Source organism: Pseudopipra pipra, chromosome 3 (genome assembly GCF_036250125.1).
Source record: "Pseudopipra pipra isolate bDixPip1 chromosome 3, bDixPip1.hap1, whole genome shotgun sequence".
Lineage (NCBI taxonomy): Eukaryota > Metazoa > Chordata > Aves > Passeriformes > Pipridae > Pseudopipra > Pseudopipra pipra.
This window is the reverse complement of record NC_087551.1, coordinates 31,851,693-31,876,490: the sequence shown is the minus strand read 5'-3', so window position 1 is coordinate 31,876,490 and position 24,798 is coordinate 31,851,693. Positions and strand designations below refer to the sequence as shown.

The 24,798-nt window shown below is 49.0% G+C and overlaps 1 protein-coding gene across 4 annotated transcripts in view; it reads left to right on the top strand.

Annotated features, from left to right (window-relative positions):
• Positions 1–24,798, top strand: part of TMEM63B (transmembrane protein 63B) — a 47,769-nt gene that overhangs the window by 5,340 nt on the left and 17,631 nt on the right. For 3 of the 4 annotated variants that reach the window (XM_064651047.1, XM_064651044.1, XM_064651048.1), the window contains exons 2-3: positions 23,288–23,492; positions 24,106–24,185. In XM_064651047.1, coding sequence (XP_064507117.1) covers positions 23,310–23,492; positions 24,106–24,185 — 263 coding nt within the window. In that variant the 5' untranslated portion in view covers positions 23,288–23,309. Of the gene's footprint in view, positions 1–23,286; positions 23,493–24,105; positions 24,186–24,798 lie in introns of those variants that run through there. The other variant, XM_064651046.1, reaches the window with a different exon arrangement.

The window sequence follows — 24,798 nt, the reverse complement described above, 5'->3', positions numbered from 1 at the left end:
TGTGTGCTAATGGTCTATACTGCCTTTGTGTGAAGCCATTGAGCTCTCGAGGCTCTCAGGTGATGCTGGTAAAGCTGACATCTTCTCCAGGATGACTGTGTATGCAAGTTGGTGATTTTGCTGGGCTTTAAGTCTATGTTTGAGGCATAGACCTGGAAGTGAATTATTGTGTGTCTGCTGAACTGCGGTAGCTGCCCAGGGACTTGCTATTACTCACAATGCAGAAAAGGCAATCTTGAGTTGGCGTTAGTCACAAAGTTATAAATCTGAGAGGAAGGAACTGGGTTTGCAGTGGATGCAAAACTCATGTGAACTCCCAGCTAGGGCAGAATGAGCTTAAGCAACTATTGGGTAGAAGAAGGAATTAGCTCCTGGCTACATGGAAAAGAGGAACAAATAAAATGTGAGAACTCTGTCTTCACCTTGCAAAGAAGATCGGGGTGACGTGTTAATTTTAAAAGTAAATCCAAGCACAAATCAGAACAGGTGACGAGACCATTTTGGTAAATTAGATGTGGTCATGTGGGCAAAACCTTATGAAATTTCCCTGAAAGTATTTATAGACTAAGGCAACTTTTACATGGTGAGCAGCCACCTGAGACACCATTTAGTAAAGGGGGGTTCTGAGGTTTGATCTCTTGAAGTGCAGGGGAAAAGAATTGGACTACATTCAGCCTAAATAATCTAGCATAAACAGTTAAGTAGTTAGTGTTTCTTCTGTTAAGGAGGTGGGAGAATACGCTGCTTAAAAATCCACCAGCATGCATTTGTCTGGAACGTACTGTATCAGGTCGGTCAACGCCCTTGCCTGAGAGAATGGCCTGCCTCGTAGCTGAGCGGGGGCGATGGATGTAATAGATCTTGAATTAAGTCAGTCTGTGTCACTGCCCCAAGTGTCAGCCTTGTAAACAAAGGAGGAAGGGGTAGGAGGTGGGAAGCATCCCTTATGTAGGCCTTCATCTACTTGCAAAGCTGTACTCAGAAAGGTTCCTATCTGATAAGGAGACCCTGGCTAGGCAGGGCAGGGGAAGATGTTGTTATTGCCAAAGTTTGGGAGTAGGGTGAATTAGTGCTTTTCTGGGGAGCAGAAAAACACAAGGAGTGCCAGGCCATGTGAGGAGTGACCTCTAAGGTGCAGGAAGCAATTAGTGCTCTCCTTTACACAGATGAGGTGTTGCTGAAGGGCCAGACTCAGAAGTAGTGCAACTCTTGGAGAAGGATGTGTGCAAACAACAGAGTATCCAGCAAAGCAACAAATTATTAAGGTCTTTAGAAGTATGTTGTGGGAGGACGGATGAGAATAAGTAGGGCTGTGTAGCCTGAGGAAGAAAAGGTGAAAGAGGGAACTTCATGGTCTTGAAGAATGTACAGCAATGTACTTTTGTAGAAGTCTGTAGTTGTGATGAAGACAGGGTAGGAATTCACTTTACCTGTAATGAAGGAGTCCAAACTTAATGGTTTCCTGTAATATCAGTTGGGATACTGAAGCGGAAATTGAGACTATCTTGAAGGGTTTTTAGTGGAGTTGAGGGGGTGTGTTTGTTTTGGGACAAATTAGCTAGAAGTCTGTAGATATGGATGACTTGCAACTGACTGTGCCTCAAGCAAAGAATCTTGTCAGATGACCTATTAAGGACCCTTCAAGCCTGACAGTTGTATGAAACGTTTTACACCTGGAAAGGCAGCAGTGAGCAGCCCTAAGAGTGAGACTTTACTGCTGTAGGTGATGCTGGGGAGACTGATACTAAAATATGCTGTCTAAATCCAGTGTCAGTGCTCAGAATAGGCTGCTGAAAAATTGAAGAGAATGCAGAAAGGAGTTACAAGATAATCTGAGGCTGGAGAGATAGCTTTATCATGGGAATCATAAGGAGATCAATCTGTTTATCTAATCAAGGAAAAGATTAAGGTGAGACTTGGTTATCCTACATAAGCATAACATACCTTATGACTGTGTATCATAGCTTGGTAGGGTAGAAATGACAGACCGTGAACAGTGGCAAAAAAAAACCCGTGGTGAGATGCTAGAACTGCAGTCACCTTCAGAACCATGCAGCCAGCTCTGCCTTCTCCCTTTGCACATGTGGAGATCCCTGTCTTTGCCTGTTAATTTTTTAGTGCACCTCTGTTCTCTGGGCTTCTTGTTCTTCTTGCTTGTTGTTCCTGTCATAGTATCTGTCTAAAGTCTTTCTTTGAGACCCTTCTACCTTATGAGGAGACATCTCCAGTAAAAGAAAGCGCTCACTTGGCCCCAGCTAATGTAGGGTGCCACCCTGACAAACGTATGTCCGCTCTCTGTGTATGTGCCTCTGGAATTGTTCCCTGCCTCTCCTCGCCCCAGCCTGTCATCTGCTTCCAAATGATTGATAGCATCCCTTCTTCTGTGGTGCGTGGCTTCTTTGCCAAACCGGTACCTGGCAGCAGCCAGTACCTAACACCCATCCAAACTCAGCACCCTGTCTGGTGAAAATGATGAATGAAACCAAACGTCACCCTTGCCTCTGGTTCCTGACAGCCTGTATTGCAGTGCTCTGTCACGTAGAGCTGCTGGTTTATTTAGGGTCATTATGCCTGTTTGCAGTCCATGAGATGACATTTCTTCCATAGTCCAGTGAAGAGACCTCAAGAAGGAGACTGGGTGAGATGCCGGAGCAGATGGCTCACTAAAATCTTGCTACATCCGTGATTTCCCTTTCACCCACTAACGTTGTAATGCTGTTAAAAATAAAAATGATCCAGTGTGCCTGACAGGATGTATCTCTCCTGCTGCCTAGTGCTCCTGGAATCTTACACTCTCTGTCTTCATGTTTTATTACTGCCTGGGGTAGAAGGGGAATTTCAAAGCTAGTAGATAGCTCCTGACTATGGTTTCAAGTCGGGGAAAGCAAATGCTTTGATGTGCTTTAAAGAAGAAGGTGGGGGGGGAACCCAGCGTTTCACTTCTTTATTTTGTTTTCTTTAATGCTGTGTTCATTTTGATGAGAGCAGAGCTTTGGTTTGCAGGGAATAACCCCACTAAGCCTTTGTGTTTTCCTCTGGGGAGTCGAATGCTACAGGATGGAACAGCTGGAGTTGTTCCAGAAGGGCCTTGTGGAGTAGGAGCCATAGCTCAGCTTTCCTCTGATGGGTAAGGGGTGAGGATTGCACCTTCGCAAGTAAAAGGCATAAAAAACGTGGTGTGGTGGCAGTACTTGAGCATGGGCTGGGTCTTGTCTCTAAGGTACCTCCTTTACAACACCTGCAGCTTCTGGCCTCTTGATGTGTAGGACTACCTGTTTTGATTGCTCTGCTGATACATTATTTTAGCAAAAAATGCTCCTGCTTCTAATGTCTGGTTTTATTCCACCACCTCAAAACACTGAGAAGCAGTTTTGCCAGTATAACTGCACCTCCATCAGCAGACTTATGCCTGTGGAGACATGTTGATTGCTTGGGTCTTTGTCTCTGTGTCTGACACAGCTGTGCTTGCAGATGTCTCTGGGGTTGGCTGGGTACAAAGGATCAAACAGGATCTCTAGATGGAGCTTGGAAATCTAGGGAAGACAAGAGATGGGGCAATCAAAGTAGAGGAGGTATGCGGTTTTATTGAGCCTGTTTTCAAAATACATGGGAGCGACTGATGTCTGGATAGAAAAGCACTGCTGGAAATGTGTGGCTGGTAAATAGAGCCTCCTGGCTGTTTCCATCCTGTCAGTCATCCTGATCAACCTCTAATTGCCTCCCAGCCCACTCCAACATTTCAGAGCATCCCTTCACTTGGAATGTACATTTCTGATAGTGAAGCCCGCCCTTCCTACTAGCTTCTCCTTGCTGAGCTGGCTCTGGAGACTCCAAGCAGAGCTCTGGAGCAACACTCTCTCTTCCTACCCCAGCACCAGGGCTTGGCAGCCTTGATATTCCTGCTCTGCCTACCTGCTTAGATAGGTGTACATTTTCATACCCTTTTTGCCTGCAGGAACCATGTGCCAGGCAGATTTCAGTATCAAACAGGGTTTGAAACTCAAATATGGTTGGAGGGGGGTGGTTTGAGTTTGGGTTTTTTTGGTTTCTTGGCTTGTTTTTTTTATGTGCCCCTTCTTCTTAAGGTAGGGGATGGGGTGGGACAGGAACAGCTGTCCCATCCCTTGCTAAGCAGGCAGGCAAAAAGGTCTAGGAGGAGGGCCTGCTGGTGCATAAAATCATAGAATATGCTGAGACCCATCAGGATCATAGAGTCCAACTCCTGGCCCTACGCAGGACACCCCAAGAATCACACTGTGTTTGAGAGTGTTGTCCAAACTTGAACTCAGACAGGCTTGGTGCTATGTGGGAAGAACCTCCCGCTCCTTCCCCCGCACTGTGGTGCTAAAGCAAATACCAGAGGGACTAACCAAGATGTGGTTTCTACTCTCCTAATCTGATGGTTGTGGATATAGGGGGAAAAGAAAAATTGTCAGGTGTATGTGCTGCCCATGTTGGGATCCCCCAGAGGGCTGGGGACTGGTCTGGCCCTAGTGTGAACTTGAACCCTACCTCTCCAGGTGGGAAAGAACTAAGGGAGAAGGTGTGACAGTGGAAACAAGCAACAGGTAGCAGGAGGAGACATGTAATAGCTGTACCATGTGTACAATGAAAAGTCCATGGATGGGGAGCAGCAGCTGGGTGCACTGAACACCCTGCAGCCCCACTGCTCCTTGCAGATACTCAAAGGTGAATGCTGCCTGCAGGCAGGAGGGGCTGTGCCAGGGCTGGCAGGGAGTCCTGTGACTCAGGCCAGAGGTGGACAGGGAGTGTTTTATTCTTCTCATTCTTTAAGTCAAACTTGCTGCTTGGTGCCACTGCCCCCTCCCTGAAGGCAGTGAGTTTACCTGGTCCTGAAGAGTCTAAGTGCTGACCTTGGATGGAAGATTAAACTAGCAGTGGCAAAACTTTGTAAGGTGTGCTGCTGCCTGCCTGGCACCTCCCTGGGTGCTTGGAGATGACCGAGCTGGCGGAGGCAGCGTGAAGCTTGTGCTCTTGCAATTACCCTGGCAAGCAACTGGGAAACAATCCCAAACCATCTTTGGTTATAATCCTGTGGCTACTTACAAGACAAGTGTTGCTTATCTAGGAGTTGTATGTGGTTCTGATGGACAGAGGCATGGACCAGCATGCCCACAGTCATGCAGCTGTGTGGGATGCAGAACACAGCCAGGTTCTCCTGTGTCATGGATCCACTCTGCTTCACTGCTGCTCTCTAAAGCAGAGTGCTGACAACCTCACCCTCTGTCTCGGGGTGGTGGGGATGCCAGAAGCAGGCTGAATGCATGGTCATGAGCAGTGGGGAGTGACTCAGTGCTGGGGGTGGGTGAATCGGTGCTGGGAGGAGTGAGTGGGCTGGGGCATGGGTGGGGATGGCCGGGAGCTGCCACATGGATGTGTGGGAAGCTGGCAGAGAGTGGGGACCCAGCAGCGGGTAGCGAGGTGACCCAGGAGGATGAATAAGAGCAAAGGATTATCCTAGGCATGGGCAACGCTGCTGGTGCCTTCACCTCTGGCAGTGGATGGAGTGCAGAAGCCTGTACCCCCACTGAGCCCATGGCTTATTGGTGAGGAGGAACCATGCTGAAGGGATGGTGGCACATGAGGGCAAGCTGAGTGAATGGCTTATAGCCAAAACTTGTTATGCAATTGACCAGCAGTTCCTGGGCCCTATGTGTGACAATGCCCCGTGCTCCTGCAGCTGAGGTGGTGTGCTCCAGGCATGCCTCTGGACTCCAGGCCTTGGCTGAACATGCACCAGAGCTCAGCTGAGGCTTTCTGGTAAGGTCCCTGACACCAACCCTCCCTTGTCCGTTAGGAAAGGTTAAAAACTCAGAAATTGATCCAGCCCCTTAATGTAAATGTGCATCCTAGTCAGCCCATTTGGGGCTGGTAAGTGCAATGGCATAGGAGATAGATCTGGGAAATGACAGAGGGGAATGGAGCCAGGAGGTCCATTACCAGTTTGGTAGGATGGAAGAGGTGTTGGCTATTTGAGGACAGGAAAGCAATAACTTTCTTAAAGATAGAGGGGAAAATGTGAGACACTAAAAATTTTCCTGGCATCAGGAGATGGCTGGATGCAGCCACGAGGGAAAAATGGAAAATGCGGTGATGGCTCTGGGAGGAGCCAGGATTGGTACTGTTTGTTTCACCTGGAAGGACTTCAAGACTGATCTGCCACCATATGGTTGTGCAGTTCAATAACATCTGGTGGGGTCTCTTCCTAGCCACCCAGGAAGGGGTATAGCTTGGACACAGGAGAAAGTCTGCAAAATTTAAGGAGCCCTAGGAGGCACTTGTTTCTTGCCTGCTGTTGCTCAGGAGTGTATTCTTGGACAGTGCCTTGGGGAGCTGGAGTTGTAATCCCTCTCCTCCCCCTACCCCACTTTGAGACACATAGCAAACTTTGTAGTGCTCATCTCTGCCAACTGCTGAAGGCTGGCATCACTAATGCCTCAGCGGTTAGGTGTCCTTGCTTTATACAGCCCTGCTAATCTAACTCTTCCGAGGGGCACTGAGCAAATGGAATGACAGAGTGACCATCCAGAGCTGAGGTGGGTGAGGGTAAGCAGTGGGGGCTGCCTTCCCACCCACCTGCCAGAAGACAGCTGGCTGGCAGGGTCATGGTTCGCCTGGAGATGCGTATTGCCTGAAGAAGCTCTGTCAAAGCACTTTAGCAACCAGCAGTGCTTTGAGCTGCTGGAAGAGGGGCATAGGAGCTGTCAGGAGGTTTTCAGAGACTTCATGTTGAATTGGTACTTCAACACCTGCTGGCACTTAATGCTTCCCAAGCACAGAGCAGGCAGCAAGGGGATGTTGGCACAGTCATTTGTGCTGGATCTGATCTCATCCTTTCACAGGAAGATAGTCCCAGAGCTTAAGAGTCTAATGTTAAAAAAGGTTAAGTGTGCCCTTGAGTTTCCTTGCATTGGTGAGAGAGCTACAGGTGATCAGCCATGCTGCAGCACCCAGCCCTTAGTGACCCTCCCATGGTCCCATCATCTTCCCATGACAGAAGAAAGTTCCCTTGCTCATGCTCCATTGAGTCATCTCATCCTCCGCTTCCAAGGAGAGAGTGCTTGGTGTTGGTAAACAGCATGTTATAAATAGGCAACTGATGCTATATTGGAAGGAGTTTTCTCTGCTGGTGAGCACAGGCTTAGAAGGACTGTGCCTGGAAGCTCTGAGCTCAGCTGAGGCATGCAGGGGCACTGGTGACCCCTCATCAAGGGGCTGCTGTGCGTATGGCTGAGGGGATGCTTCCTGAGCTCCAGCTTTGTTTCCCTGGCCCTGGGAAACCATCCACAGCTTCCCACCCCTACCAGCCCTGCTGGGCCTCTCACTACAAGGATGTTGAGGTGTTGGAGCATGTCCAGAGAAGGGCAATGGAACTGGTGAAGGGTCCAGAGCACAGATCTTTTGCAGAGTGGCTGAGGGAGCTGATGGTGTTTAGACTGGAGAAACAGAGGCTCAAGACACCTGAACCTTCCTGAAAGAAGTTTGTAGCCAGGTAGGAGTCAGTCTCTTCTCCCAAGTAACAAGTGATAGGACAAGAGGAATTGTCTTTAAGTTGTACCAGAGGAGGTTTAGGTTAGATATTAGGAAGAATTTCTCTGTTAAAAGAGTGGCCAGACATTGGAACAAGCTGCCCATAGGTGAAACCACTGTCCCTAGAAGTATTCAAAAAACGTGTGAATGTGACACCAGGTTTAATGGTGAACACAGCAGTGCTGGGTTAATGGGTGGACCCGATGATCTTACAGGTGTTTTCCAACATTAATGATTCTATGAATCTATGATGTGTGGATGGGGTATTGGAAGAGTCTAGAAAGCAGGTAGGATTCAGGAGGAAGGAGTGAGGTGCATATGGCTGTGTTGGGCTACAGTTATCCCTGAGGGTCTGCAGGTGTTTCATGTAGTGACAGATGTACTGCCACTGGCAAGCAATGGGGTAAAACTTGGGCTTGATAGATGTCATCTTCCTCCTGTTGAGATGGTGCCTGACTTGGGAGAAGGTGTAATAGCCAGCATCTGTGTGACTCTCTCAAGATGAGCAGGTAACTGCCCTGTGATGCTTTCCAGTGCCCACCGGGCTGCTGGGTGGAAGGCACCAGCAAGGGATCTCTCTTCCATTGCTGTCAAGTCACACACACACATCCCTATGCCTGTGCCACTTGGAGAGCAAGTGCTGACCCTAAAACACTGCTGGGGCTGTGGATTTCTGATGAGCTGCAGTAAATGAGTCACACACACACGCCCTGTGTATGTGCATGAGGTGGAGCCCAGCAGAGCTGCATGTGGCAGAGCTGATCTCAGAGCTCTCGTCACTGACTCTGACAGGACGTGTGTCCCTGCCACCAGACCCAGCAGTCAGTTCCCAGCAGCCATGCCTGGTGGCTGGCACCACTGCTTCAATGGAGACCTGATTTCCGTATGTAGGGATTCTCGGAGTCTTTAACTGGGATGCCAGTCAAGTGGCGTAAGCAGAGGGCAGGGTGCCAGTTGTGAAATTCCAGCCTCCTCACTCACAGGGCTGTAGCAGGATTGCTGTGGCAAGCCTTGGGCATAAACAGGTGGGCAGGGCAGCAGCAGTGGTGCTGGCTGCCCGGGAGGAGAGGTTGGAAGAGGTGCTGCTCTCCTGCATACCTGTACTTTCCCCTTTCAGGCCCTGGAGGACTAAGTGTGGCTGTCAGGTTTGTTCTGGGGGCAGCCACGTGCCTTCCCTCTGGATGCTGGTCTGGGAGGTATGTTCAAAGCCCCAGCAGCGTAGGGTGCAGGCAGGATGTACCCACTGCAGGAGGCTGTGATTCAAGGAGCAGCTGTGAGTTGGTATGCCTGGGTGATTTTAGGCAAAGGACAGCTGACTTTGCAGCCTTCCCCCCTATTAAACAGGAGGGTGACTGGGGAAAAGAACGGCTGGGCTTGCCAGGGAGCTCTCGGGGGGTGATGGTGGTGGCTTTTAGATTCAGGGCAGACTGAATCTAAAAGCTCCCCAGTTTGAGGAGTGGAGCCTGCTGCTCAAGTAAGCAGTGTTGTCTGCATTATCTGGGTTGTGTTTTAAGCCATGTACACCTAAATCTGCCTAGGGCTTTCCTGTGAAGTATTGATCTGCCTCTTCTGAGCTGACTGGGACATGGAAGAGCCAGGCAAAAGGCATCCCAGGAATAGCCTGACTGGCATGTGAAATGAGGCAGTATCATGCACTTTATCCATTGATAAAAAGCAAAATGCCATGTGAGAGACTTCTGCCTCATCTGTAGTGTGTAGAACATCTTTCCGTGCCCTGATCTGAAAAGTGAATGTTAGGAAGTCTCTCCTCCATAATACATTAATGGAGTTTGCCTCTGCCTTTGGTATCTGTAGATTCCCTGCTCCATTAGAAGTGCAGGAGACTCTGGATCATACAGCTGCTTGGGTAACTCTGAGGGAACTTGAGTGCTTTAGTGCAGGAGACCTTTTCAAAATACCCTGTAACAAAAATGGAGACACAAAGGCTTTGTTGATTGTGTTTGTTTCCCAAGAGCCAGGCAAGCCCTGATGCTGATGATCAGTTGCAAGTCTGGCAACAAGATTCAGGTGTGTCCCTCTCTGTAAAAATGAGACAAGTGTGATGTTTGTTGATATAAATGGGAAAACTGAAGTTCACCATATAACAGTTGACACTTGTCGAACTACTATGTTTATTTGAAAATCAAAAAAAAAAAGCTAGCTTTCTCCTCTCTCTGTGGACAGTTTGGGCACCACGGGAAGCAGCTGTGCCGGAAGGAAATGGGAAGCAAGAGGATGAGATAGGATGACAGGGTGTTGGGTTTTAGATATTTGGCCACGATGTGACTGAAAGAGAACCCTTTGGCCTCTCGGGCTCAGAATGCAAAGAGGTTGCGCTGCAGAGCAAGGAGACCACAGTACCATTGTCCCTCTGGCTCCAGCCATATCTGTGCTTTGGATGTTTGGGCAAAATATGGCTAGAAGGATGCTGAGCACACAGACATCAGCTGTGGAAACAGAGGCTGTAGAGGTGTGCTTGGAAAAGTTACAGGTGTACAGGGTTTAGCTTGAGGAGAGTGGAGGCAGGAGCTAGGAATCTTCCATCCCCTTCATGAGAAGGGAGGAGAAGTATTTTTGGAGGAGCAGCAAGAAGAAGAAATAATGAAATTTGGAAGCAGAACTGGGAGGAATGGTGTGCCTTTCCAGCCTACCAAAATCATTTCCCCAGGAAGGGAAGAAAGCTTTCTGGTCTAGGATCATTCATTTAACCAGTTGCTGTGATGTGTATGGCAGGAACCTATTTCTCATCATCAAAGAAAAATTTTGATTAAGATACTTGGTCTTTGCTGCCCCTACCCTGAGACACTCAGCTGGGGCTGGGTTGGTAACTGGTGCACATAGCCAGAGTTCAGAGAATAGTCTTGAAAAAGAGCTGGTGCTTGAAGTAGAGCACAGTGCTCAAGTCTGTCCCTTTTTGGGTAAACACTTTAATTTAGCCATGTACTTATGTTACAATGGGTTCAGTGAAGGTGTTCCAATAAAAGTATGTACTTAGGAGCTTTCCTGAGCAGGGGTCATTTCTTTTATATGAAGATTCTTCAAGGAATATCTTAAAAAGCTGCCAAAGATAGATTTGCACTGGGAGAAATACTAAGTGTTAACCTCATCTGGGATATTAATTAGTAATTTATCTCAGACTGCCATAATCTACTAATTGTTTTTATGCTCTTGCTCCTGTGGTGTGTTTGGGAAGGCCAGGCAAACTTCATGCCTATAAGGAAAATTCTGGAGGAACTGCCTGTCGTTCTGTTGTGTTGTATCAGAGGCCTCAGCCACAGCTTTGGGTGGCTTGTCTTTTTATGCAATACATGTGCTATGTTGTCTTGATCATCAAATGAGGTATGGAGCAGCATGTTCACTCATGTGAACCACCAAAAATCAGTTTTGTTGTTTCAAGGTACCCTGATTGCCTTTGGGGTCTGCTGGTTCCTTTTTATTTGGATGTACTGCCCCTCCTGCCCGTCTCTGTGATGCTGCACTTCAAATCAGTCCATACAGGCAGATTTCCCTTCCACAGAAGATGAACAGCCAGGAATGTGGTTCCTTGGTAGAAATCTATGGCATGCTTCAGTGCATCCTGCCTATGTTTTGCTGTCTGCTGGTACCCGGAGAAGGTTCAGGGTTGTACAAGGTGACCTTCAAGGCTTCACGCAAGGTCAGAGACGAGATTCATGTCAGGCTTGGGGAACCTGAACCCACCGTGCTGTTTTCTTTCGGCATTAGAAGACATCTGGAAGCACAAAGAAGGCTTTAGGAAGGAAAGGGGGTCTCAGGAAACATGGCCAGAATAAGGGATGGGTCTTGGCTCTCACTAATACATGAGGATTGAGGCTGAAGGTTTAGCCTGGCAGTGGAAGTGGCAGGATGGGAATAGCACAGCTTTTCTGAGCATGTCCCTCTCAGGGCTGCTGCTATGGCTCCCAGCAGGCTGTTCCCCACTGATTTGCACTCTGTTTAGGGCGGTGCTTTCTATGGAAAGCAGCCTTCAGATGTGCAGGCTGCTTTACAGTAGCTCCAGGCCACGATGTTTAACTGCTCCTGAGTGTTCTCCAGACTCAAGCCCATAGAAAGCACCTGCTTCTGTTTTCCTTTCAGCACAACAGCCTGGAACAGCAGAGCCCAGGAAATGCTGTAGCCACCTGGCAGGCATGCCTGAGGGGGCCGTCAGGTGGCTGTCTATCTGGTCTTCTGTGTGATGCTGGTGTGTCTGGTCTGGAGGGCCATTCATGGCCTCACCTCTGGAAGCCCTTGGTGCACAGTGTTTGGTGTGCGCCATGTTGGTTTTGAGGTGACCTCCCAGCCATCTGCTTCATATCAAGTTAGGATTTTGGTGGTCTTAGTAGACATGAGCACCCTGGCTTGAGCTGGGGCTGCAGGCAAGAGGAACCCAGGTTACTAACTGTAGGTCTTCAGTGGACTCTCATAGGCTTGATGTTTGCTCTTGTAGAGCTGTGCTTCATGGATAAACAGTGACTCAGAGCAGCTTCATCCAGTTAAAGTACTCTTTCTTTGTTTGTCCTAATGTTGAGATAGAGTCTGGATGACTTGAGGCTCGCACTGCCGTGTCTTGCCAAAAATTCAGTGTCCTCCTCCAAGCGCAAGCAGCCACTTTATCTCGCACACCTTTATCTGCGGGTCTGGGAGCCGGCCTGCTTGCCTTGAAGTACCACTTCAGTGTTCCTGGTCTCTGCTGAATGCCATCGTCTCTGTGCCCAGCGTCGAACCGGCGCTTTGTTCCCTGTGTTCCCAAGCCAGGCCCAGCTCCTCTTGCCAAGCCCCATGGAGTGGAGAGAAACCATTGAAAAGAAGAGCTCAGTCAGCATCTCTCAAGTGCTGGTGGCTGGCTGAGAGCCTGGCATCCCCAGCCTGGTGTGTGCCAGTGCCTCCTGCCTGCGGACCCCAGCCCCGTCAGTCAGAAGCAGGCAGAGCTGCCCTGAAAACCCAGAGGTAGATGTTCAACTCTCATTTTTCCCAGCAGGTAAAAGTTATTGGGCAGATGTCTCTATGTTAGATCTCTCTGGCAGCATCAGAGCAAATATCCTGCAGAAGAAGAACTGGGACATCTCTGGGCCTTGATGTGCCAGTGAAGTCCAGCAGATCTCTCTGCAGCATGGGGCTTCAGGGCAAGGACTGTTTAAACTCCATCTCACTCTCCTGTTACCTTTGTTATTTATTCAGGGCCCAGCAGGAGCTCAACATTGGTCTCCAGCAACATCTGTCTCTTAATGGCGTTCAGTAGGTGCTGGAACAAAGTGCGTTAGGGGAACTCTGTGCTGTAGAGCCTCAAGGTTTTTCCAGTGTCACAGTGTCCTAGTTTGGACATGCTTGTGGCCAAGGTTGCCGTGCTGCACTTTGTTGTACTGGGTGCCATGCCAACCTTGTATGTACTGCCCTGGTGCTGTGCCATGGGTTGGGCTGTACTGTTGTTGCTGGAGCTCTGACTGCTGTTGTGATTTCCCCAGCAGATGCAGAAAGCAAATTCCTAGATGTTCTCCCATAACTGTCCTGGTTTGCTGGCTGTATCCAGACCTCTCGCTGTGAGCATGCTTTGCTGATGTCTGCTGTTCTTGAGGAACAATTGAAGACTTTCCTCCTCCTGCTGTGGCTGCCAAATCTCTTTACAACTCAGCATGATGTTGTAAAAGGAGCTCAATTCTGCTTGCTGCAGGGCTGTGATTACCTTGACCTTTGGTGCTTGGCTGTGCTGTGGGTCCTTTGTAGATCAGTGTTGCAATGCAAGCACTACCTTAGGAATGCTATAAGGATGGTGAGAAAAGGTGAGAACATCTCCAGCCTGCAAATTGCAAACACTTGAGGCTGCAATCTGCTTAAGGACCTTGGAAAAGAGTCGGCCTTTATTTGTTATAGGAAGGGCGCAGCACCCTGGTAGCACCCTGGCAACACCCTGGCAGCTTGTCCCTCAGTGCCCAAAAGGGAAGGGGTTTCCCTCTAGGCTTCCTGGTTTGCATCCTGGATGTTGCTGCTGGATGAGAGAGCCAGGCTGGTGGGCCCTTCCTTGCTAGTGCCAAGCTTCCTCACCTGATGTGTAGGAGGGTTTTTGTGTGTGCCACTAAACACCGTCTCCAGAGATGCTACTTTTAAGCACATGCACCCACTTTTTGCCACTGTTCCTGAATTGATGCAGGGTTTCAATTTTTGCATGTCCATACAGAGCACTTGCTAAAAGAAGAGATGAAGCTTTTCTGAAGTAGCATCCAAGAGAGGTAATGCCCTAATCCTGTGTGGTGTTGTCGGTGCTTGGGGCAGAAGGACTAGGCAAGAAAGAAGCTTACTCCCAATAACTGCAGAGTGCTCAAGCAGTTTGCATGCTGCAGAGTGAGGAGTAGGGATGCTTCCAGGGCTGATGCATTGCCACTCCTGGGGGGGAACCAGCTATGGAGCCCTGAGAGGTGACTTGGACTACTCTGAGAGATGCTCCTTGTCACTACTTGGTGACTTGCATCACCAAACGATTTCCTTGGTGGGAAGTGCTGATCATACTGCATAGGTAAGTGATTGTAATTTTGCAAAGTGAACAAAATTCTTCTAGTTTTGAATGTTGTGCTGCAAGGAGGTAAAGACTTCTGTCATGTAGAAGTGAGGAGGAGAAAACAGTCAATGTGACCTTGAGAGACTAGCTAAAAACCTGGTTTTATGAGAGACACACACATATGTTTCAGTCAAGAGGAAAAGCTGGGTGCAGATGAGAATACCCAGTCTGTGACTGGTAGGGGACAGATATAAGGCCTGAGGGAAGACAAGTATGTTAATACTCCCCTATGCACAATAGGATTAAGATCAGAGATAAACAAGAAGCCTTAAGATGAGGTAGCTTATTGATAAACAAAAGGAAAAGGAATAAGAGGTGCAGAGCTCCTGCTAAAAATATGTGCCTGTGCAAAAGGGACAAGATGGCATTTGTTCACTTGAGAAATGGAGGAGGCGTGAAAAAATTCAGAGTAAATAAGATCACCAGGGAGATTGGTTCATGTTTCAGCCAAACCAGGTGTCATGCACCTGAACAGCTCTCCTTAACAGTGCTTGAAAGCCAAAGTGATATTTGTGCAGTAAATATCCGGTATAAATACTCACTCTCACCTAAAAAAGTGAAGTATGAGAGAGCCAGCCTGGGGCAGGCCCACAGATATTTTGTAGGGAAAGTGCAAACCATGTGCAGGTAGTGTAAGTGATAATAATAGACATGCAGGAGACAAGTAAGAAGGCAACCTCTGAGGAACAGCCCTTGTGCTACTGGAATCCATAAACTAGAAGCTGAAAACCACTGGTGTAGAGAGATGGTGAAGTCTCCATCCTTGAGTTTGCTAAAAGTCCATTGGGAGTTGGTGGAGTTGCTGCTGCTGGGGTGTTGGGTGATAAGTGAGGAAGCCCTGTTTTCTGGGGCTTACTCCCAACCATGTGACTTGATCGCCATGTATCCACTGCTCTGCAGAATATACAACATGAAGTCCAGCATGTCAGTCTTACCGCTCAAATTATTTATTGCATTTGCTGGATCACTGTCAGCATATGCCTACAGGAAACAAGGGAAGCCAAACAGTAAGCAGTATTTCTTTATAAAGTACAAGCTGGCAGACACTCTTGGTTTCTTTCTGAAAGATTTACAGCCCAGGAGCTTGAAGGGAAAGTGACAGGTAGATATATTTGGAACTAAAGTGTTTGATTTGGTGACTCATGAAATCTAACACTCAAAATTCAATGTAAATCACAGTGACTGTGACTCTGCCATGCAGGCAGAGAGCTGATTGATGTGGAGAACTGTTTGATAGGTTTGGGTTTTTCTCTTGATGGCAGAGGAAGAGATGAGTCCTTACCATGGACTAGGATGGGAAACATGGATAGGTCCCTATGGGACATCACTGGGGATGTCCATGTGGCATCAAGACTCCCTAGTGGTAGGCAGACAACATGGGACCAGGAACCTCTCCTTCATGGTGCAGAAATGCCATGGCTGTGTTGGTTCCTTGCAGCCTGGTGGAGACAGTTGGCCTGCCTTCTCTGCAGCAGAGCTGCAGCATGGTGTTGTGTGGGTGCCACTGTTCCACCAAACCTCCCTGGAGGGGAAGGGGACACCATCAGCCCTTCCCTGATGGCCAGACAGGGGCAGAGACCCCTTGCCAGGAGCACCCAGTCCAAAGGGATTTGAAAATTGAGGCAGGAGGGCAGCAGTGTGCAATGTGGGAGCAAAACACCAAATTGCCCTTAGGCTGAGGACAGATTAGCCAGCTGAGATGAGAAGAGCATGAGCCACAGTGTTCATGCCATGGTACAGCCCTTCTTGGCATGGTACATTATGTTCAGGGCACCATACGACTTGAAAGCACTACCAGCAGATTGGAGGGAGTTCCTGTAAAAAACAGGCATAAAAAAAAGTAGCTATTTGGAGCTAAATCCGTATCACTTGGCAAGGTAGACAGTTTCCAGTGGGTGAAGGCAGCATGAAGGGTTTTGCTGATGTTCAAAGGCAAAGGCAAGGCTTTGTGATTGATTATCCTGAGTGATTTTAAAAGGGACAGAGTTGTGAAATCAATGATTCCCTGACCTTTATAAAACTTAACGTTCAAAAGTTCTTCTTAATGAAAAGCATGAATGAGAAAATAAATTTCCAAGGGATAAGAAGTGTTACATGGCCTGGTCAAAGGAGGACTGTCAAGATGAAGTTGTGGAAATAAAATGGCTTGGTTTCACCTGAAACTTGAAGATTTGCCTGATGCTTGGATTCCCCAGCTTGTGGATTGGTTTTTCCCAGGGAGGGGAGTTCTTCAAACAAAGGAACATCTCTGTACTGAGCCCCAGGAAGTAAGCAAGAGTATCCAAAGTATGTGTCCATCCAGGATCACCCTCTTATCAGGTTCAGGATGAAATGTAAAGAGAAGTTCTCTTCCTCCTTTCAGGTAGGGAAGCCATGCTTCGGTCCTGTTTTACTCTTGAAGTTTTCTGTGGAGGTCTCTGAATTTAGGAGAAACTAAAGCCCAGATTTCTCATGGATCCAAATGCTCCCTGCTGTTACAGTCTACTAGCATCCCTGCCGGGCACCATCCCAGCAGAGTCACTTGTGTGGTCTGCAGTGCTTGCAGTTGTGCTGGGAGCAGGACCAGGGGTTCCTGAGCAGCGGGATGCACACGACCAGCAGTGCAGGACTGCCGCGAGGCAGTGCTCCGAGCAGCGCGGGGCCGGCTGGCCGTGATAGTGACGGTACCTGCCAACACCAGGGCTGGGAGCTGATATGCACAAAAGAAAGGTGTAATGCTCTTTGCTTGTAGATATTTGAGGCCTGGTGCAAAGCCAGATGGAAGGACTTTGTACTCAGGGCAAGGGTGCACTTAATTTTTGCTTTGAAGAAGCCAAGCCTGCCAGATCAAAGCTTTGGAGGCCTAGTGTCTGGTTGGCTAGCTCATACAGACAGTAAAGTATGCAGGGAGCTTTGCATGTTGACTGGAGGAGATGGAAAGGAGGCAGAGAGACATAGGACTTTGGCAGGCCCTCTTCCTTCCTGGTCACACAGGACTGATCCTTATTGCATGCTTGTCAGTGCTTTGCCCAGGCTTGTTGGAAATGCACCGGTAGCATATTTGCTTCTTCCCTTGGCCTGCAGATGGTGTTCCTCCTTGCTGCACCCATCACATCAGCACTTCTCCAGCCCTCAGCTGCTTGGAAGCCCCATGCCAGGTCTGAAGCATGGCATAGAGCAGTTTTCCCACTGCTGTGTCTGCAGCAAGAGTGCTATTTCCCTCTTTTTTTAACTGCTGTACTCTTAGAAAGGCTTTCAGCTACTTTGCAAGCCTCCTTCTCCCCATCTCTCCAGAGGCCATTCCCTGCTTGCTTGTGAAGAGTCAGTCTTCCTATGGTCTGTTTGTGGCTGCAAGCAGTTTGTACAGAGTTCTGCTGGACTGTGCCATCGAGGGGCAGGTAACTGAGGTGGCTTTTTGGGGGTTGAAAAGGCTCCATCAACCTTGGGTGTCAGCTGCTACATGAGGGTCCCCAAGTGCCCAGTGCAGACAGGTCTGTGCTGCCCTGGCGGATAGGGGCTCAGGGTGCCACATCCTCTGGGCTCAGGTCCCCTGGGTCACAGTAAGGGTTACCTATGGTGCTTGGGAGACCAAGAGGAGCCTAGAGGAGCAGGTCTGCAAGGTACTGGCCATGCCTGCAGCACCCTCTGGGACTGAGAACCAAAACACACCTTACGTCCCTGAATGCCATGCCCCAGAGATTTAGCAAGTTTTGAGTTGCTTTTTTTAAATCTGGAAATCTCTGGTACTGTAACCTCAGACCTGCTGGTGTCTGGTTGCCCCTCTCTGCACCTCCAGCCTGCTGTGAGACTGTCACATTCTGATAAAGAAATGGGTCTCTACCAGAGCACAATCTCGCTTTTCTAATTACAGATGGAGTTATTAACATTTACTGGTGAGAAAACACAGGAACGTAGCTTTTGTGCTTACATCATTCCGGCTGCAAGCTCAGGCATATGCTTTATTGATTTATATTTTCCTGCAAGTGTCTCTCGGGTCACCTCCTCACGTCTGGCTGACATCAGTCGTGTGGCTGGAAGAACACAGATAGACACCTGCCCATGTCAGTGCATCTGTCTGCCAGTGAGCTGGCTGCCCAGCTTCTGCATCAAGAGATGTGCTTTCTTTTTCTTCTTTCCCCCTGGTGCCAGGGATTTGGCAGAGGACTGGAGTGCTGAGTGCGAGAGGCAGAGACTCCAGGGTGAGCTGGTGAGGAGAGTTGGAAATGCTCCATTCAGGGGGGCCTGCAGTGCTGTTTTTATGTGTGCCCCGGCTACACTGTGACACAGCAGAGTTAAGAGAGGCAGCCTCCTCAACAGGCTGGTCTCCTGCCCTGCAAGAGCCCCTCAGACCTCTGCTGCATGTCACCTTCTGCCCAGACTGCGGGATGACTCCGTAAGCATCCTGATACCCACTCTGCAGGCTGAGTCACAGCAGTAAAGGACCAAGGCATGTAATCCTGGTCTTCCCAGCCTCACTCTGCCTTCTTCCCTCTTTCTCTTTGCAATGGATGGATGGGAGTGTGGAGGCTTGCTTGGCTGCTTGGATGGGTGCTCATCCAAGAGGAAAACCCAGTGATTTGTGCTGACCTGCAAGCCAAGGACAAAGGCGAGGAGCAGAGGCCCTGCCCTGCCCTGCTGAGGCCACCAAGCCCTCGAGAGCAGTGGTTCCCAGGGCTTTGTTTGCACAGGGCTTAGCAGGCAGGAGCTGGAGCTGCAGCACCTGGTGGGATGTGCTCTAGGTACTTCACCTAGGAAGCAGGATGCCTCTGCTCCTGACAAGTGTGGGTAAAAACATGGGACAGTGAGGACATGCTGGTCCTGTTGGGGATGTAGGGGCTATGGTGCAGGGCAGGGAGCAGGCTTCTCTAGGGACGAGAAGGGGATGGAGTCCAATATTGCTGAATAAGAGCTGCAAATGCCTTTTGGCAAATTTGTCTTTGCTGTTCATGCTGTTTTGAGGAAGTCAGCATTAAATGTTCAGAGTGCAGGAAGGGAAGACTTAGGCTCACATGGGACTTAGTTTGATGTCCTGCTATTGCTGCCTCTTCGGCTCCAATATCTGCTGTGGTGAGAAGCTGCACTTATGGTCAGGAAAGGGCTTGGACACCTTGAGCTGGTTCCCACTGCAGCAGCCTCAGAGCAGCTTCCCACCAGCTCCCTGTGCCGTGGCTCTGAATGCTTAGGAGCTCATGCTGATGTTAGCATCTCAGCCCAAGCTGATCCAAGCTTGCCCTGACCTCTACAGCCTTTGAGGGGAAGGAGGGACCAGGAAAGGCACCTTTAACCATGTCTCAGTGCAGCAATGTTTGTGTTGTCACAGGGGCTTCCTTACCTGTGGTGGCAGCATAAAGTGTAAGAAAACATGCAGGGACCTTCCCTAGAAGCAGGCAGTGGGATCTGAACAGAAAGCTTTGCAAAACCTGCCTTTGGTGGAGGCAGGGAATCAGATGTGTATTTGGGGAGGGGAGTAGCTGTTGCTTGAGAAATCCCCATCTCCTCTGCGCTGCAGAGAGATTTCCTTTTGTAACTGGGAAGTATGCTGCTGCACCACAAGACTGTGCTTGCTGCAAGTGCCGCCCTTCCTCCCTGCCTGTGCTTTGCCCAAAACACTGCACCCAACATCAGCTGCCTCCAGGACCAGCCCTGCACCTTGCAGCACAGGACACATTGCAGCGTGCCCTGCCTGGTTGAGGGTGGAGGCAGAGCGTCTCCTGGAGTGAGTATCTGAGACCAAAGTGCAAACCGATGCAAGGACAGAGGTATTGCCAGGCCCATGGGTTGCACTGTGCCTGGGAAAAGCAGCCAGTCTCCTGCTCAGCTGAAAGGCTCTTGGGAAAGGCCTTTGGTGAAGGATGATAGGTAGGCACTGTTGATCAAGACTTCAGAGTTTGTTACCAAAGTATCTTTCTTGGTTGTCTAATTGGTGTTGCAGTCACAGAATAACCCTGGTGGGGTCTGACCTAAAGTGATGTGATGGCAGGTCACCTCTAGCCTGTTGCCAGATGTTACTGCAGCTGACGGAGCTGGAAGAGCAGAAGTGTTCTGAACATTTCCTGGGAGCTTTTCCAGTCTCCGTGGGGAGCCCCTTGTGCTTACCAGCTAGGTGGGAGGTTGCATACCTAAGGATGGTGCTTGACTGCTGCTGTGCCACCTGACTGGGCTGATGGAAGGGCATATGCCACATCTTTCCCATTTCTGGGTGTTCTGGCTGGGTTACTGGAGAGGCTAGGAAGGTTTACCTCCAGTCCATCCTCCAGGCTTCAGGGAAAAATATGTCTCTGGGCCCTGCCTCTGTGAAATGTGGCTTAAATTACCCATAGGCTTGCGAAATTTATCTTCAACGTGTAATGGTTTGTATAAATAATGTTTATGATAGGGTTGTGGGCAATGTGAGCATATGAGCCTGGTTTCTTTTAAGAAGGACAACCAGAAAACGGGGCTATAAAACATGCAGAAATGAGGTAAATAGTTGAGTGTCTGCAGAAGAAAATCATAGTTCCCTGATCTGTTGCAAGTCTTTCATACTGTGGTAAAATAATAGGTAGTATTCAGCAAACTTGTGTAACTTGCTTGGATGTTCAGAAAACCTCTGAAATTTCTCACAAAAGACTGTTAAGAAAACTGTCCACTGGAGGAGATGTAGAGTTCTGGATCAAAAACTGGCTGAGGTCCCAAGAAACAAAGCCAAGGAATGAATGAGCAATTTCAGTATGACAAGAGCAGAGGGATGAGGCCCTTCACTATTAATGATTCAGAAGAGGTAATCTGCAGCAAGGTACCCAAAAATCTGCTGATACCCTGGAGTCATTCAGATTTGTCAAAATGAAGCGACTCCAGAGTGACACCATGTGAAGCAAAGTGGTGTGAGAAGATGACAAGTATGCAACCAGCTGTATTGGAAGGAATGATTTGCTCTGGAACATGGCTGGCTTCTAATTTACTGTGGCTACTCAGGGCAGCAGGATTGCAGGCTGGTTACAAAGATGCTTTTCCTCAGTATGCAAAGATGCCATCAGAGAAGTAAATCATGCTCAGCCACACGAGGAGTAGCGCATAAGGAGAGATGCTGAGAGCATCAGGATCTGCTGTTCAGGCAGTCAAGGTCGTTTCTGTACCCAGGATGTTATATGCAGTTCTGGTCACCTTTCTGTAGGGTCAGAAGAGAGGGTATATTGAGGATATGTGGTGAGAGTGGTTAGAGCTAGAAGACATCTTGTGTCCTGGGAAGGAGAAGGCACTTAGAGTGAGTAGGTCTAGAAAAAGCAAATACTTTTCTTCTTTGCCTTTCTCACTATGCAAGGAGAACTGAAGGCTGTGGTGTTGTAGTGGGACTACAGTCTTTTATTCAATGTCTGGAACTCATTACTGCAAAATACTATTTCCAGCCTAGAAGTTTACAAGATTCCCCAAAAGAGGATTGAGAGGTATTTCTCTTTTCAGTAAGTCCATCTAGGCTATACTTACAGAGGAGTGTAACCATTCATGCTCCAAAATGAGTGACTTTCCTTTGAGTCTTATCCCACCATTTTTTCCCATCCCTCCCCTGGAGCTTCCAAGTTAATTCAGACAAGGTAAATTATCCTCCCTGGCTTCCCAGTTTGTTCCCAACTGTGATATCATGGCTTGGGTTTTTTCTCCTGCTTTTCTACGCCCTTGTTTTGCTCTTGGCAGCCCTGCTCCAGCTCTGTACCTGTGAATTATCTCTTAACAGACTGCTTTGTGGTTTTTCCAGTTTGGCCGCCCCCCTCTCAATGCCTGTACCCAGAGATGGGCTTTTGCTCCTCAGTCTGCCCTTTGTCATCAGTGCTTCAGCTGGTTTGTAGCTGTGCATCCATACCAGCTGAGCTGGGAGGGATCACTTTGAAGCCAAGCTCTCTAGGTCACCGCAGCAAATAGTTTTGTGGTCATTATCCAGCTAGCATTGTGCTGTGATGCTGATAAATCTCTGCAGCCAGGCAGGAGATTGCCAGGATATACCCGTGAGCTGGAGCTGCACCCTCTCTGCTAATGTCACCATCCAATGCAGAGCTTGAAGGGCAGGGCTGGTGGGATGAGAGGCTGAAACCGGCACAGGGCAGTGATGGTGGTAGCTTTCTTATCCTTTGGGCAAGTGATGGCTCTTTTACCTAGCCCACCAGGATGACATTTCTGGGCAAGAAACCCCTGAACATTGCCCAGAAATGATACTGTGCTATCCAGCCTTTCTGCACTGTTCATAGTAGTAGTGAAGGATTTGGGGTGGTTTGTGCATGCTAGATAAGAGGAATGGCTTAGGGATCAGCAGCCTGAGTAGATCTTCCTGTTATCACTGTTCCTTTTGCAGCTGATGGGATTTTCTTTCCCCTGTTCCACAGAGTGGTTGTGTTTCTGGTTAGTGTCCTTTTATGAGACCATCTCAGTGATGTTCAATTTGCATTTATCCATCCCTAGCATGGTCTTCTCTGTGTTTCCCATGGAATTGCTCTGTACAGGAGGAGGATCTCCCCATGTCCTTGTAACAGTTTGGGGAGGGCACTGAAATAAATAAAATATTTGACCAGCTAAATAGTGGAGCCTAAGCCTCCTCTCTGCCCTGTGTGGTTCCATCTAAATGCATCCAAATCAGAGGATGGAAAGAAACCAAGCAGGGGGTGTGACCAACCCCTGAGGGGTACCCTGGGAGCTTGAGGCTGAGGCCCTCAGTAAGTGGAGAGTGAATGATTCAGCCTAATAAAGCTAATGGCTTTATGCAGACAGGCAAACGAAATTGTGGGATCATCATGCTGCAGCTGTCCCATAGCAGTTTGTTTCCATCATTCAGACCTGACTTCATGCTCCCACCACCCCACCCTTTCGTTCTTTCCTGCACCTAAATATTCTCCCTGCTGAGGAGCGGGAGATGAGACACTGTGTTCTCAGGAAGAAGAGTAGTCTTTGGGGAAAGAGGTGCACCTATATGGCATGAGAGTGGGCAAACAAGGAAGGGAGCTCTGTGACTGTGCATGGTGGGACCACAGCTGCTGAAGAACTTGGGTTCTTCTCATGCTCCCAGACTCAGCAGGCTTCTCCAGATGACCTTGTCCCTGGACACTGGTCCCAGGAAAATCCTGTAGCGCAGAGAAGCCTGAGCTAGTGGGCAAGGTTGGCCCCTAATTCCAGCAGGGCTACATTGTCATCCAGCTGGCACTGGATGGTGCGTCTAACCAACTGTTTCTCTCCTTTTCTCAGGGAAGACGATGAAGCTGTAGAGATGCTTCCCTACGTCATTGCCACCCTGGGCTCAACAGGGGCCACCTGCAAAGCCTCCACATGCAACAACAACAACAGCACCAAGGACTATTGCTACAGTGCGCGCATCCGCAGCACTGTCCTGCAGGGACTGCCCTTCGGCGGGGTGCCCACCGTCCTAGCCCTTGACTTTATGTGCTTTCTTGTAAGTCTGCCTGCTGTTTCTTCAGCAGCTTCTCCCTTAATTAACCAAGAATGGATGACTGTGGTCAGATGGTTAGAATTGAGGGCCCCAAATACCATCTCTGACTTTGCTGCTGGATAACTTTCTGGCCCTGATCGTGTACCCTAGCCACTGCGGGCTTAGCCACTATTGACATAACTCCAGTGCAACCACACTGAGCCTCATGGAAGGGTGTTGCAGCCCTAAGGAAGTGGGCCAGTCCCGCATCCCAGAACTCCCACTTATGGTGCCAAATTCCTGCAACTTTACCCACCCAATGGCTTTGCTTGTTCCTCCTTAGAAACTGTGGGACCAAAGATGCTATAGCCATAATTTCAACTCCTAGAGACCTCGGGGCCTTTTGATCCTGTGAGGCTACCTTAGTTACTGTGTGTTGCATCCTGTACCTTTGCCTCCTACAACCATCCAGACAGTCTGATTTAACAGTCCTGGGGAACTTGTGCTGTCCTGCAGTCTCAGTGTGCTATTAGCTGAGGACTCCGTCCCCTCCCTGTTCCCATGGCTCTGCATGCAGAGGACAAGGACAGAGTTGGACAATGCCTTTTCTCACAGCTTCTCTTTTGGTCTCTTCCAGGTACTGTTGTTTGTCTTTTCAATTTTGCGTAAAGTTGCTTGGGACTACGGACGCCTGGCCCTGGTGACAGATGCTGACAGGTATGCATGGGAAAGGGGCAGGGAAATAAGGTATGAGTGGTACCCTTCTTTTCTACAAGGCAGAAGAGAGAAATCCCGTTGTGTGTGCCTGTGCAGCTGAGGAGGAAAGGCAAACGTGCCGGTTGCATCCCCTGAGCTACTGGAACAGGAAAAAATTCCCTGCTTACTGGCTTTTTTTCTTACAGCATCCTTCTCCCAACACATGGAGTGGTCCCCACTGGCTCCATATCACCTATGTCCCTACAGTAACAGAAGTGTGCAGGGCCCCTTACAGAAGAAGAGCAGATGGAAGGAGGATAGAGGAACACAAAGTCACAGGAAGGGTGAAGGCTGCCACAGTGAAGGCTTTGTTAAGCCTCTGAAGGTGTCTTTGTGACTCTGCTGCGGGCAGTTCTTGTTAAGAGCACTTGAAAGTGGTATGCTGCATTTCCAAGTGCAGTATTGCTGTGCTGACATGAGTTTAGCTCGCATCCCGAGTGCTGAGGAACGGGTTTGGATGTGGATCCTTCCTGCCTGGTGCATTTGTGGGCTCCAGTATCTGTCAGGAAAAGCCAGGGCACATTGTGGATGGCAGCTCCACAGCAGAGTGAGATGCAGTTCTAGTCTTTGCTGT